We start from the raw sequence: 15,600 nt of genomic DNA, 5'->3' as shown, positions 1-15,600 counted from the left end.
GTTGTAGGTCTTCATAGAATTGGTCAATTTCACTTTCTTCAGCTCCGGTAGTTGGTGCATAAACTTGGATTACTGTGATGTTAAAAGGTCTGCCTTGGATTCGTATCGAGATCATTCTGTCATTTTTGAGATTGCATCCCATTACAGCTTTTGCCACTCTTTTGTTGACTATGAGGGCCACTCCATTTCTACTACAGGATTCTTGCCCACAGTAGTAGATATGATAGTCACCCGAACTGAATTCGCCCATTCCTGTCCATTTTAGTTCACTGATGCCCAGGATGTCGATATTTATTCTTGTCATCTCATTTTTGACCACATCCAGCTTACCTCCATTCATGGTTCTTACATTCCAGGTTCCTATGCAATATTTTTCTTTACAGCATCGGACTTTCCTTTCGCTTCCAGGCATATCCGCAACTGAGCGTCCTTTCGGCTTTGGCCCAGCCGCTTCATCAGCTCTGAATCTACTTGTACTTGTCCTCCGCTCTTCCTCAGTAGCATGTTGGACGCCTTCCGACCTGAGGGGCTCATCTTCCAGCGTCATAACTTTTATATGCCTGTTGTCTTTGTCCATGGAGTTTTCTTGGCAGGGATACTGGAGTGGCTTGCCAGTTCCTTCTCCAGGTGGATCACGTTTAGTCAAAACTCTCCACTATGACCTGTCCATCTTGGGTGGCCCTGCATGGCATAGCTCATAGCTTCTCTGAGTTATTCAAGCCCCTTCGCCACGACAAGGCATTGATCCATGAAGGGGCAAAGGATTTTATCTCTGTATTATTATTGTCTGTATTTGCATTAGGGTAAAGTAACTGCCTTTTGGTTCCAGAGGGTACAGCTACTATTGGTTCATTTAAGCTGCTGTATTTGGATCCTCTGTCTTCTTGGTTTCCTCCAAAAGGCAGCACTGGGATTGCCTGATATTGTTCCCTCCAAAATCTATCCCTTTCTAGCTAGTTCCCTGTCCCTATAAATGTAGCCTTCCTGCCCTCAGAGTCAGTCCTGTTCACTTTAATAAAGAAGTGTTACTAGAGAACTGTCTCCAGCATGTTATGTCAAGAGAGCTGAAATCACAAACCCCACGTCACAACACATGCAATCTGAGGAAATTCAAAATCTTTGCTGTCTATGCAGCAGTCTTGGTGTGTTTTTGCCCTTTAGATTTAGAGGAAAGTCCTTCTGGAAATTGGTTGGCTTTTTTCAGACCATTTGTTATCAACCGGTATCTCGGCTGTCGCTGTCTTAGGATTTCCTTGTACTTAGTCATTGAGACCCATCAACCGAGAGACTGCTTTCATAGCTTTTCTGCAGGATAGCGTCTTTCATTTTCTTAGAAGTAAATGTGATCAAGCAGTCGTCGTCGTCTTCTTCTTTTTAATTATTTTTATTTTGCAATAAAGTAGAAACAAACCAAAACAATAGATATAGGGGGGGGATATTAGCAGACATACATGAAGAAGAAGAAAATCAATAGAGAAATACATATATACAGCTTATATTTTTACCGTTTGTCAACCTAGAATCATAGAATCATAGAGTTGGAAGAGACCCCAAGGGCCATCCAGTCCAACCCCCTGCCAAGCAGGAAACACCATCAAAGCATCCTTGACATATGGCTGTCAAGCCTCTGCTTAAAGAGCTTTCCTACCTTTACCTCTGTCCCTTTTGCCTTATGCTCTCCCTATAATTATTATGTTTACCCAGCAGCCTTCAGCCTGACCTCTTTCTCGTGATCTTTTAGTTCGAATTCTGTAACAACTCTCTATTTTTTATTAAAGATTTTCTTGATTTATGAAGATATATGCAATGTAAATCAAGAAAATCTTTAATTAAAAAACCCCCAAAGAAATAAGAATAAAAAATAGAGAGTTGTTACAGAATTCTCTCTTGATTCCATCAAAAATGCCTGACTCTCCCCCATCCAGTCTGCCAATGTCTTGGTTATGTATGTTGTCAAATCCTGTTCTCCCTCCTTTTCTGGCAAATCTCTTATTCTAAGGACATTGGATTTTTGTCTCATAATAAGCAGAGCAAGCTCCAATTCAAATGGATCTTGCCTGCCTGATAGACCTCTTGTTGTGTATTGAGTCAAAGGATTTTATATCTGCACTTATGTGCTTTAGGGTAAGGTAACTGCCTTTTGGTTCCAGAAGGTACAGCTACTATTGGTTCATTTAAGCTGCTGTATTTGGATCCTCTGTCTTCTTGGTTTCCTCCAAAAGGCAGCACTGGGATTGCCTGATATTGTTCCCTCCAAAATCTATCCCTTTCTAGCTAGTTCCCTGTCCCTATAAATGTAGCCTTCCTGTCCTCAGAGTCAGTCCTGTTTTGCCCTAAATAAAGAACTGTTCTCTTGAAGATGTGTATCTGGACTTCTTAAGCCACGACACAACACCTCTCACTTAGAATCTTAGAATCATAGAGTTGGAAGAGACCCCAAGGGCCATCCAGTCCAACCCCCTGTCAAGCAGGAAACACCATCAAAGCATTCTTGACATATGGCTGTCCACCACACTCTTTGGTAGCAAATTCCACTGCCGAACAGCTCTCACTGTCAGGAAGTTCTTCCTAATGTTTAGGTGGAATCTTTTTTCTTGTAGTTTGAATCCATTGCTCTGTGTCCGCTTCTCTGGAACAGCAGAAAACAACCTTTCTCCCTCCTCTATATGACATCCTTTGATATATTTGAACATGGCTATCATACCACCCTTTAACCTTCTCTTCTCCAGGCTAAACATACCCAGCTCCCTAAGCTGTTCCTCATAAGGCATCGTTTCCAGGCCTTTGACCATTTTGGTTGCCCTCTTCTGGACACGTTCCAGCTTGTCAGTATCCTTCTTGAACTGTGGTGCCCAGAACTGGACACAGTACCCCAGGTGAGGTCTGACCAGAGCAGAATACAGTGGTACTATTACTTCCCTTGATCTAGATGCTATACTCCTATTGATGCAGCCCAGAATTGCATTGGCTTTTTTAGCTGCTGCATCACACTGCTGACTCATGTCAAGTTTGTGGTCAACCAAAACTCCTAGATCCTTTTCACTTGTACTGCTCTCAAGCCAGGTGTCTCCCATCCTGTATTTGTGCCTTTCATTTTTTTTGCCCAAGTGTAGTACTTTACATTTCTCCTTGTTAAAATTCATCTTGTTTGCTTTGGCCCAGTTGTCTAATCTGTTAAGGTCATTCTGAAGTGTGATCCTGTCCTCTGGGGTGTTAGCCAATTTGGTGTCATCTGCAAACTTGCTCAGGATGCCCTCGAGCCCATCATCCAAATCATTGATAAAGATGTTGAACAAGACTGGGCCCAAGACAGAACCCTGTGGCACCCCACTAGTCTAGACTACTCTCCAGGATGAGGAGGAGCCATTGATGAGCACCCTTTGGGTTCGGTCAGTCAGCCAGTTACAAATCCACTGAATGGTAGCATTGTCTAGCCCGCATTTTACCAGCTTCTTTACAAGAATATCATGGGGCACCTTGTCAAAGGCCTTGCTGAAATCAAGATAGGCTACATCCACAGCGTTCCCTTCATCTACCAGGCTTGTAATTCTGTCAAAAAATGAGATCAGCCTCGATAACATCCTGTTCTTCCTGTAAACTCTGGGTTACCTTTTCTGATTTTTCAGCTCTTGATTCCAACTTTTTGACTGATATTTCCATGGTTTCCAGCTTATCTGTGACAGTTTTTGTGTTTTTTTCTAAGTCCTCCCCTATCTCTTGCTTAAAACTGTCCAGTTGTAATTGCATCTGGGCTAACATTTCCTTCTGAAAGTTCCCCATTATAGATGACACAACATCATTGTATTTTCTGTCCGTCCCTCCTCTCGCCTCGCTGTAAAGCAAGCAGACCTTGAGGACAGCCTCAAGAAGGAAGGAAGGAAGAGAAGGGGTGAAAGAGAGAGAGAGGAAGAGAGAGAGGGGGGAGGGAGGGAGGGAGGGGGGAGGGAGGTAAGGAAGGATTTGAGGGTTGCTAAAACAGCTTCTTCACAGAACATAGGGAATAGGAAAGTTAACATGTGGTTACTTTTAGCGCAGAAACCAATGGGACATTCAGGTGCTTAACTTGGCTGAATCTCGCCCATATTAATAAGAGAACAAAGGATGCTGATGCTCGGGGGGGGGGGGGGTTTCATTGGTATTCCCAGTTGTTAAGTAGCAATAGGCAGACAGCCTACAAATGACAATCTGCTCTGAAAATAATCTGAGGTTAAAGTCGGCTTGGGGGGGGAATAAAAGTGGGAAAATGACAGGAATATGTTGGATGTTGTTGGGGCCAGTAATGGTGTTCTCCGGGTGTATGTGGCAGCAAAGTTGGCATCTGGGTTTATTGCAGGCTGTGGGTGAGGCGTTCTTTAAGATTGGATGGCTGTCTGTAGGCAATGAAAGGTCTTCCTTCCAGAGCTTGAGAAAGAGAACTGTCATTGTCTAGGAGAGGTTGTAGATCTCTGAGGATGAGCTGTCCTGTTTTCGCTTGGGAGCTGTATGGGATGACTAGTGCTGTTCTGTTATTTTCTTTCTGGGGTCTGTCTTGCAGCACGTTCTCTCTGGGTATCAGTCTGGCTCTGTTGATCTGTTGTTTAACTTCACCAGGAGGATATTTTCAGGGCCGTCTCAAGCAGGTCGGGCGCCCTGGCACCCCACGCCACCGAGACTAACCCTAGAGCCGGGCCTGGATATTTGAGTTCTAAAAAGGTTTGCTGTAGATCTCATAGGAGAGAGTCTCTGTCTGTAGAGTTGGAACAGATGCGGCTGTAACGTAGGGCCTGTTTGGTATTGTTTGGGATGGTAGCTAGAAGCATGTAGGTATGCTATATTCCTGCGTAGAAGACTACGTTGTAACCCAGGAAAATCTTCTCAAAAGTCGGGGTCTTCTTATACGCCCAGTCGTCTTATACGCCGGAATATACGGCATGTTTGTCAGTCCTTACTGGCCCCAACAACACCAAACATACCATCTCAGGACTATTTAATTGCTCATCTTCTCACATTGTGTATGCCATCAAATGCCAACAGTATATTGTAAACCGCCCTGTGATCTTTGGTTGAAGGGCAGAACAGAAATCTAATAAATAATAATAAAAACAATAGCCAGAATGCCTCGGTCCTGTTGGTTCATGGCAGGAAACAAAGTGCTTTAAAGGAATGGTGTGTCTCCCAGTCCAGAGGCTTTCTTGAATCTTGTTTGGAGTGTTACTTTAAAAAGAAAGAAAGAAAGAATTGATTGATTGCAATGGATTTTACTCCAAATGATTTTTGCAAGAAGTCTATTTCTAGCCGTGCAGGGTTTTTTGAGAGAAGACAATAAATGGCAACTGTTCTCTAGACCAGAAACATAACACTTTTCTTTCTTTCCTTCCCGGCTGCCTTGTTCCAGGTTGCACCTGCCTCCAGCCTGAGAGCCCCTGTACCACCTGCCCAGCCAAAGCCATCCAAGGCTGGGTATAATAGGGTAAGTCCTGAGTCTGGTGGATGACACTTAGCATACTGTTGTGTATTGAGTCAAAGGATTTTATCTCTGTATTATTATTGTCTGTATTTGCATTAGGATAAAGTAACTGCCTTTTGGTTCCAGAGGGTACAGCTACTATTGGTTCATTTAAGCTGCTGTATTTGGATCCTCTGTCTTCTTGGTTTCCTCCAAAAGGCAGCACTGGGATTGCCTGATATTGTTCCCTCCAAAATCTATCCCTTTCTAGCTAGTTCCCTGTCCCTATAAATGTAGCCTTCCTGCCCTCAGAGTCAGTCCTGTTCACTTTAATAAAGAAGTGTTACTAGAGAACTGTCTCCAGCATGTTATGTCAAGAGAGCTGAAATCACAAACCCCACGTCACAACACATACAATCTGAGGAAATTCAAAATCTTTGCTGTCTATGCGACGGTCTTGGTGTGTTTTTGCCCTTTAGATTTAGAGGAAAGTCCTTCTGGAAATTGGTTGGCTTTTTTCAGACCATTTGTTATGAACCGGTATCTCGGCTGTCGCTGTCTTAGGATTTCCTTGTACTTAGTCATTGAGACCCATCAACCGAGAGACTGCTTTCATAGCTTTTCTGCAGGATAGCGTCTTTCATTTTCTTAGAAGTAAATGTGACCAAGCAGTCTTCTTCTTCTTCTTCTTCTTCTTTTTAATTATTTTTATTTTGCAATAATGTAGAGACAAACCAAAACAATAGATAAAGGGGGGGGGGAGAAAATTAGCAGACGTACATAAAGAAAAAACAAAATCAATAGAGAAATACATATATACAGCTTATATTTCTCCGTTTGTCAGCCTAGACTGATGCTCTGCCAAGCCTGTGACTTTCTTCCTACTCTACATTGGTTTTTGTTTCGCTTTCCTATCTTTACCTCTGTCCCTTTTGCCTTATGCTCTCCCTATAATTATTATGGTCAGAGATTTTTTATGTTGATGATTGCCGGCATTATGCAAAACCTGTTTACCCAGCAGCCTTCAGCCTGACCTCTTTCTCGTGATCTTTTAGATCGAATTCTGTAACAACTCTCTATTTTTTTATTAAAGATTTTCTTGATTTATGAAGATATATGCAATGTAAATCAAGAAAATCTTTAATTAAAAAACCCCCAAAGAAATAAGAATAAAAAATAGAGAGTTGTTACAGAATTCTCTCTTGATTCCATCAAAAATGCCTGACTCTCCCCCATCCAGTCTGCCAATGTCTTGGTTATGTATGTTGTCAAATAGCAAATAAAATACAAATAACAAATAAAATAAGATGATTTTACCAGCTTCTTTACAAGAATATCATGGGGCACCTTGTCAAAGGCCTTGCTGAAATCAAGATAGGCTACATCCACAGCGTTCCCTTCATCTACCAGGCTTGTAATTCTGTCAAAAAATGAGATCAGCCTCGATAACATCCTGTTCTTCCTGTAAACTCTGGGTTACCTTTTCTGATTTTTCAGCTCTTGATTCCAACTTTTTGACTGATATTTCCGTGGTTTCCAGCTTATCTGTGACAGTTTTTGTGTTTTTTTCTAAGTCCTCCCCTATCTCTTGCTTAAAACTGTCCAGTTGTAATTGCATCTGGGCTAATATTTCCTTCTGAAAGTTCCCCATTATAGATGATACCTCTAAAGCAACATCATCGTATTTTTCGCCCCATAAGACGCACCTAGTTTTTAGAGGAGGAAAACAAGAAAAAAACAGTCTTTTCCCTTTGCTTTCTTTACAGTGACCTGGAAGGGGGGGTGGAAGGGGTTCCTGTCCGTCCCTCCTCTCGCCTCGCTGTAAAGCAAGCAGACCTTGAGGACAGCCTCAAGAAGGAAGGACGGAAGGAAGGAAGGAAGGAAGGAAGGGAAGGGGTGAAAGAGAGAGAGAGGAAGAGAGAGGGGGGAGGGAGGGAGGTAGGTAAGGAAGGATTTGAGGGTTGCTAAAACAGCTTCTTCACAGAACATAGGGAACAGGAAAGTCAACATGTGGTTACTTTTACCGCAGAAACCAATGGGACATTCAGGTGCTTAACTTGGCTGAATCTCGCCCATATTAATAAGAGAACAAAGGATGCTCTTGGGGGGTTTTCATTGGTATTCCCAGTTGTTAAGTAGCAATGGGCAGACAGCCTACAAATGACAATCTGCTCTGAAAATAATCTGAGGTTAAAGTCGGCTTGGGGGGGAGGGGAATAAAAGTGGGAAAATGACAGGAATATGTTGGATGTTGTTGGGGCCAGTAATGGTGTTCTCCGGGTGTATGTGGCAGCAAAGTTGGCATCTGGGTTTATTGCAGACTCTGGGTGAGGAGTTCTTTAAGATTGGGTGGCTGTCTGTAGGCAATGAAAGGTCTTCCTTCCAGAGCTTGAGAAAGAGAACTGTCATTGTCTAGGAGAGGTTGTAGATCTCTGAGGATGAGCTGTCCTGTTTTCGCTTGGGAGCTGTATGGGATGACTAGTGCTGTTCTGTTATTTTCTTTCTGGGGTCTGTCTTGCAGCACGTTCTCTCTGGGTATCAGTCTGGCTCTGTTGATCTGTTGTTTAACTTCACCAGGAGGATATTTTCAGGGCCGTCTCAAGCAGGTCGGGCGCCCTGGCACCCCACGCCACCGAGACTAACCCTAGAGCCGGGCCTGGATATTTGAGTTCTAAAAAGGTTTGCTGTAGATCTCATAGGAGAGAGTCTCTGTCTGTAGAGTTGGAACAGATGCGGCTGTAACGTAGGGCCTGTTTGGTATTGTTTGGGATGTTTGGGATGGTAGCTGGAAGCATGTAGATATGCTATATTCCTGCGTAGAAGACTACTTTGTAACCCAGGAAAATCTTCTCAAAAGTCGGGGGTCGTCTTATACGCCCAGTCGTCTTATACGCCGGAATATACGGTATGTTTGTCAGTCCTTACTGACCCCAACAACACCAAACATACCATCTCAGGACTATTTAATTGCTCATCTTCTCACATTGTGTATGCCATCAAATGCCAACAGTATATTGTAAACCGCCCTGTGATCTTCGGATGAAGGGCAGAACAGAAATTTAATAAACAATAATAAAAACAATAGCCAGAATGCCTCGGTCCTGTTGGTTCGTGGCAGGAAACAAAGTGCTTTAAAGGAATGGTGTGTCTCCCAGTCCAGAGGCTTTCTTGAATCTTGTTTGGAGTGTTACTTTAAAAAAAGAAAGAAAGAATTGATTGATTGCAATGGATTTTACTCCAAATGATTTTTGCAAGAAGTCTATTTCTAGGCGTGCAGGGGGTTTTTGGAGAGAAGACAAGGGGCAAATCAATGGCAACTGTTCTCTAGACCAGAAACATGACACTTTTCTTTCTTTCCTTCCCGGCTGCCTTGTCCCAGGTTGCACCTGTCTCCAAGACAACTGCCAAGCCTGGACTTGACAAGGTAAGTCCTGAGTATTGTCGGTGACACTGGGGGGGGGGGAGTTTGACTTTCTTACCACAGGCCTTGTACATAGCAGGGAGACACTGAATGAAACATTCAGAGGCAAAGCTCCCTCAGAACTCCCAAGCCAACCAGACTGCAGGCTTTCCTCTTTTTTTAAAAATTTTTTTAAAAATTGGTTTTCCATTTGCAACCGTTTTATAACATATATCACAACCCTTTTAATAAAATCTGTTGCTCTGCCAAGCTCTCTGCCTGCAACTTGGCTTCTCGCAACGAGGGAACCTCCCGAAGGCCCTCGGAGTTGGACCTCAGTGTCCGGGCAGAACGATGGGGGTGGAGACGCTCCTTCAGGTATACCGGACCGAGGCCGTTTAGGGCTTTAAAGGTCAGCACCAACACTTTTAATTGTGCTCGGAAACGTACTGGGAGCCAATGTAGGTCTTTCAAGACCGGTGTTATGTGCTCTCGGCGGCCACTTCTAGTCACCAGTCTAGCTGCCGCATTCTGGATTAGTTGTAGTTTCCAGGTCACCTTCAAAGGGAGCCCCACATAGAGTGCATTGCAGTAGTCCAAGCGGGAGATAACTAGAGCATGCACCACTCTGGCGAGACAGTCTGCAGGCAGGTAGAGTCTCAGCCTGCGTACCAGATGGAGCTGATAAACAGCTGCCCTGGACACAGAATTGACCTGCACCTCCATGGACAGCTGTGAGTCCAAAATGACTCCCATGCTGCGCACCTGGTCCTTCAGGGGCACAGTGACCCCATTCAGGACCAGGGAATCCCCCCCACTCCCTGCCCCCTGTATGGTCAGGACTTCTGTATGGTCAGGATTCAACCTCAATCTGTTAGCTGCCATCCATCCTCCAACCGCCTCCAGGCACTCACACAGGACCTTCACCGCCTTCACTGGTTCTGATTTGAAAGAGAGGTAGAGCTGGGTATCATCCGCATACTGATGAACACCCAGCCCAAACCCCCTGATGATCTCTCCCAGCGGCTGCATGTAGATGTTAAAAAGCATGGGGGAGAGGACAAGTGAGATCCCAGGGGTCCGAACACTCATCCCCCACCACCACTTTCTGAACACGGCCCAGGAGGAAGGAGCGGAACCACTGTGTGACATCGTGCCCCCAGCTCCCAACCCCTCTAGATGGTCCAGAAGGATGTTATGGTCGATGGTGTCAAAAGCCACTGATAGATCCAGCAGGACTAGGAAACAGCTCTCACCTTTGTCCTTAGCTCGCTGGAGATCATCGAGCAGTGCAACCAAGGCAGTTTCAGTCCCATGATGAGCAATTGTTTCATTGCCCTCAGATCCGTGGAAAACCACGGGGCTGTCCGGGCTCCATGCAATCGGAGAGGGCGCTTCAAAGCCAGACAGTCAATAGCCCTGGTTAACTCCACATTCCAGCGGGCCACCAGGGAATCGGCTGAAAGGCCATCAACATGGGATAAAGCATCCCCTACCACTCTCTGGAAACCATTTGGATCCATTAAGTGGCGGGGGCGGACCATCCGAATCGGTCCCACCTCCCTGCAGAGGGGAAGGGTCGCGGAGAAGTCCAGTTGCACCATGGCACTTCGTTAGTGTCAGATCACCAACATCCATAGAGGTAAACACCAGGTCCAAGGCATGCCCACGGCTATGAGTTGGGCCAGACTTATTCAGGGACAGCCCCATGGAGGCCATGCTTTCCACGAAGTCCCGAGCGGCTCCTTGTAAGGTCGTGTCGGCATGGATGTTAAAATCCCCTAGGACAACCAAGCTAGGTGTCTCCAGGAGAACGTCCACCACGACCTGAAGCAGCTCGGGCAGGGAATCCTTGGTGCAGCGGGGAGGTCGGTACACCAGAAGGAATCCTGTACTGCCCCTATTGCCCAACTTGCACTCAGAACATGCACTCAGAGAACTGGGTCTTCCCAATAGGACGCCTGGTGCTAAGTAATGACTTCCTAAAAATCACTGCAACCCCCCCTCCCCGCCCAGAGAAACCTGGTGGACAAGCAGAGGCAAGGACAGGCCCATCTGCTTCATCCAACCAGGTCTGTCACACATGCCAGGTCAAGTCCTCCACCCACGATCAAGTCATGGGTGGCAGTGGTCTTCTGAATCATTGACCTGGCATTGCACAGCAGCACCTTCAGGTCATGTGGGTCTCCCTTGCTGATCCCAGTATCCATCCGGTCAAGACCAGACCCGGAGGCAGGGATAGTCCTCAGACAACGACTAAGCCTGCCTCCTCGGTAATGACGTGGTCTGGTCTTAGCGTAACTCCTCCTCCTACCCGTGATCACTGAGATTGGTTGGCCCAGTGCATCCCCCCCCCCCCCCCGTGGAACCTGCCCCAGCCATTTTGTTGGCTGGGACCCACTCCCAGGCAGCCCTGACCCTCCCCCCAGAACAAAACAAAACCAATATAAAAGACAGAAAACACACAATAAAACAATACAAACCAAAAAGAACGTTGAGAGTTTTATCTCAGTCCTGCTAGTGTCTTTCTATGTCTGCAATGATTCTCTATGTCTTGTATACATTTCCTCCACTGTCTCTGGAGCGCTTGGTCGCTCTGCTTTCGGATTTTCCCAGTCGGCTTTGCCAGTTCCGCATAATCCACCATCTTCCTCTACCGTTCTTCAACTGTCGCTAATTCCCGCTGTTTCCATTTCTGAGCTATTCAAATTCTAGCTGCCATTGTGGCATACAGAAACCATTTTTGTCTACTCTTGGTACAGCATTTCCACCCCAACCGTCCCGAACAAAAACGCTTCCGGTTTTTTGGGGAAGGTATATCTAAACCTTTTTTTAATTCAATATAAATACTATCCCAAAATACTTTAACTTTATCAGACATCCACCACATAGGGTAAAAATCACCCTCTTTAACATTACATTTCCCACAATTCTTATTTCTCATTCTATACATTTTCACTAATTTAGTTGGGGTCAAATACCACCCATACATCATTTTCTTTATATTTTCTTTCAATGCCATGCATGTGGTGAATTTCATTCCAGCATTCTATAGCTTTGACCAAGCTTCATATTGAATATTATATAGCCCATATCTTTTGCCCATATTATCATTACTTCCTTAATCTCCTTATCTTTTGTATGCCATTCTAAAAGTAAATCATTTTCCATAAAGGTTTTGTTTCACCTTCCAGCAATTTGGTTTCCAGCTTCGATCTAGAAGTCTCAAAGCCATTCTTCCTTTAAAGTCCAAATTACTATCCAATTTAACTCCAATTCGATGCTCCAGATTAGACTTTTGATCCTCAGAATGCTTGCCGCTTTCAGCAGAAACCAGTGGCTTTGCTATGCGAGGCTAGCGATGGATCCTAGCGCTCAAGGCTCAATCCTGCCTCCCAAACCCTGCTCCCGATGGAGCGCTTCGACTCGCAGAAGAGCCGCAGAAGAGCGCGGCCAGATCCCATGGCCCCTTTGGGTTCTGAGGTCCGCAGAGCCCTTGCGTAACCTCTTTCCCCCTCTCAAAGCTCAGGATTTCCCCAGAGGGCTAATCCCGCACTCCTTTAATGGCCGCGACAAGCCCAAAGTGCAGAGTGCAGGCTTCCTCAGTAAGCGTCAGCAAGCCAAGCCTCCACCTTTCCCTCTTTGGGTGATTTGACTAAGCTGGAATGATCTCCTGCTGGAAGGGTGAACTTCCAACACAAGAAGTTGTTCAAGGAGGTCTATTGGGAGGTCTATTGCTCCTTGAAGCATGTCGCAGAGTGCGTGCAGAGTAGACCACACAGATGGAAGCACTGAAGAGACGCAAAGAGGTCTTTGCAAGGTTTACCGTAATAACCACTCTCCAAACATACATCTTCCGTAGTGTCTAGAATCATCGCCCCTAGGCTACAGTAGGGCACATTATATACCCAGTATCATTCACAATTGCTAATGACAGTGAGTCACTTCCCAGCACCTGCTCAACTGCTACACAGCTGTAAGAACCAGGCCAGGATATGCCCCCTCCTGTGGAACAATCATGAACCCTAACATTTCAACAAACTATTCAACACTCCTGCTTAGCACACTCAGGCCCTGAGGGACAAGCTAGAGAAGGCCATACAAATCGGGTCTCCAGCTGTTTTTGAACTCCAGTTCCCATCTTCCCTGACCACTGGTCCTGCTAGCTAGGGGAGATGGGAGTTGTAGTGCAAAAACATCCGGAGACGCTGATCTAATGCTTATATTTTTAGAAGCTTTGAACAACGGTTCTTAGGGTTCTGTGGGGGAAGCAAGACCATTCATGGGGCGTGAGGGTGCTTCTAAGGTCTGGTTTCTTCTGAGCTCCAGGGTCCACAGCAATTGGCTCCCCCTTTCCAGCTTTGGGAGTAGAGAGGGGGCAGAGAGTTTGGCAATCTCCCTCCTTGAGCAGGTCGACCAACTCTGCCTCTTCTGGATTTCCCCGCAGGGAATACAAGGAGGTCTTCTGCTGCTCAGGTTCTCCCAACAAGTGTACCGCAATTTCAGTCATGGAGACCTGCGGGTGCAGGCATTGCCTGTAGTTCTCTTAGAAAGCGGGAAGAACCTGGGGTTAGTGAATCTAGGACAAAAGTGTGTCAGAAGAACGAAAGACGAGGCTGTGGGATGAGCCCACCGGCCTGCACAGCCCAACATCCTTCTCTCACAGTGGCCAAGCAGATGCCCATGGGGAATTGTAACATGACTTGGGAATTCAGATTGTGGTTAAATTAATATAATTTAGTTTTGCATGGTAAGTAAACGATGTGTAAAATGGCCTACAAATCGTTAAAACAATTGTCTAGTACTTGCAATCTCTTATTATTATTTTGATTGTTGTTGTTATTTAGCATTACCTGACATTTCCAGAAGGTAAAACGGAAATTCTTTGATTTTCCAAAAGCAGGTCATGTATTTGGTGGGGTCTCCTCACTGTGACTCACGAAAACCTTCCCCAACCCTTAGAATTCCCTCTATAGATACTACGGACTCAAACTACGGGATTCCAGGAGCAAGGAGACAGTCCACCAATACTTGCAGTTCCTGCTGGCGTTGCCTCTGGAAGAGGAAAAAGACAGAGAGGTGAGTGAATGTGTGGGGTGTCCGGGGGGAGGAGAAACAGCAGGACGGGGACTCCGCTCCCACTGAGACTCTCAACCTCCAGCCTTGTCCTGGAAGAGCCTTCTCCTTCTGAACCCTCCCTGAAGGCTCCAACCTCCTGCTTGAAGCGCCTCCCAGCTTGTCCCTCCCCCAGGCTGCTCCCCAAAGGTTTAGGGGTCGTCCTCTGGGGTCCCCCTGGCCAGGCGCTGCCCACCAGTCCCTGACATTCCCCTCCAGACCCCACCAGCCCTCTGTCCTTATCTCCTGATTTGTCTCTGCTCGTGACCTTCACTCCTCCAACTACAGTACATCACCCTCCAAGGATTTCGTGCCCACATACTGTAGTAGGAACCACTTTCCAGCCTTCCATATATCTGGGGCAGATTGCTTGAATTTGGGGGTAGATCGGAGCAGCCCACATGTGGCCGCCCTCAATGCCTTTCTTGGCAGCCCTCAGCAACCTTTGAGGCACCCATGCACACCTGTTAGCCCTTGCCCTGCCTTCTCAAAGCTGGGTAATTATTATTATTATTTATTTATTTATACCCCGCCCACCTGGCTGGGTTTCCCCCACCACTCTGGGCGGCTTCCAACAAATAGCAAAATACATTAAAATATCACAGATTAAAAACTTCCCTAAACAGGGCTGCCGTTAGGTGTTTTCTAAATGTCAGGTCGTTGTTGATCTCCTTGCCCTGCGATGGGAGCTTTGCTTCTGGCAGTGAGGGAACCGCCAGAAGGCCCTCGGCGCTGAAGGATGGGGGTGGAGGTGCTGGGCTTTGGGTCCAGGAGTCAGTCTTCCAGCTTCCTTCCCAAAGCCTAGTTAGCTCTTTCCCAGCTTGGGGAAGAAGGGCGGAAGGCTTTCGCTCAGGGGGCGGCAAGGCTCACCTTGCCCGGGCTGCTTCACTGCCACGGATCGTGGGCAGGCGTGAGTGTGCACGCCTGTGATTTCTGGCACCTGCGCATGCACGCGCAGACGTAATTCCCAGCTCCGCGAAAGCGAGTTCCCGCGCTGTGCCGGATTTGCGCAGCACGCAGGGACTCACTGAGCAGGCGGCTCGGTTCAGGGGGGGCTTGGGGGGCGGTCAAACGACCCCCGTGGGCCGCTTGTGAGCAAAGCTACAGGGAAGCAGGCAGAGGGCCTTCTCGGTAGTGGCTCCCGCCCTGTGGAACGCCCTCCCATCGGAGGTCAAGGAGATAAACAACGACCTGACATTTAGAAAACACCTGAAGGCAGCCCTGTTTAGGGAAGTTTTTAATATGTGGTCTTAATGTATTTTGGTATTTGTTGGAAGCCGCCCAGAGTGGCGGGGGAAACCCAGCCAGGTGGGTGGGGTATAAATAATAAATAATACATAATATAATTAATAATAATAATAATAATAAGGTTACCAAGCCCTACTCTAGGTCCTGCCAGAGCCCCACGCCTCCTTCCCCAAACCCAGCGCCTCACCTGTTGCCTCACCTTTGGGAAGGCAGCATGTGGGCCGGGGGGGGGGGTCTCCGATTTTGACCTTGCTCCCCTCTCCCCCACGACAAGTCAGGGTGCGGCCCCCACTTGGGATGGAAAATGGGAGCACCCTGGTTTAGATGATGCATAGTTCTGCTCTGGCGCCTTGGGGTGAGGGTGGATTACAAATCCTTCCAGGGAATGAATAAATGAAGAAAGAAAACAACA

General features: G+C 46.5%; 1 protein-coding gene across 1 annotated transcript in view; it reads left to right on the top strand.

Moving 5' to 3' along the window:
* The window catches only part of LOC148684498 (maestro heat-like repeat family member 5), a 439,917-nt gene that overhangs the window by 45,423 nt on the left and 378,894 nt on the right, over positions 1–15,600 (top strand). Inside the window, exon 3 of the mRNA XM_088652738.1 lies at positions 13,788–13,904. Coding sequence (XP_088508864.1) covers positions 13,788–13,904 — 117 coding nt within the window. The remainder of the gene's footprint in view (positions 1–13,787; positions 13,905–15,600) is intronic.

This window comes from Zootoca vivipara, chromosome 10 (assembly GCF_965207765.1).
Source record: "Zootoca vivipara chromosome 10, rZooViv2.hap1.1, whole genome shotgun sequence".
Classification (NCBI taxonomy): domain Eukaryota; kingdom Metazoa; phylum Chordata; class Lepidosauria; order Squamata; family Lacertidae; genus Zootoca; species Zootoca vivipara.
The sequence above is the reverse complement of the archived record's forward strand: the minus strand, read 5'-3'. Positions and strand labels throughout refer to the sequence as shown.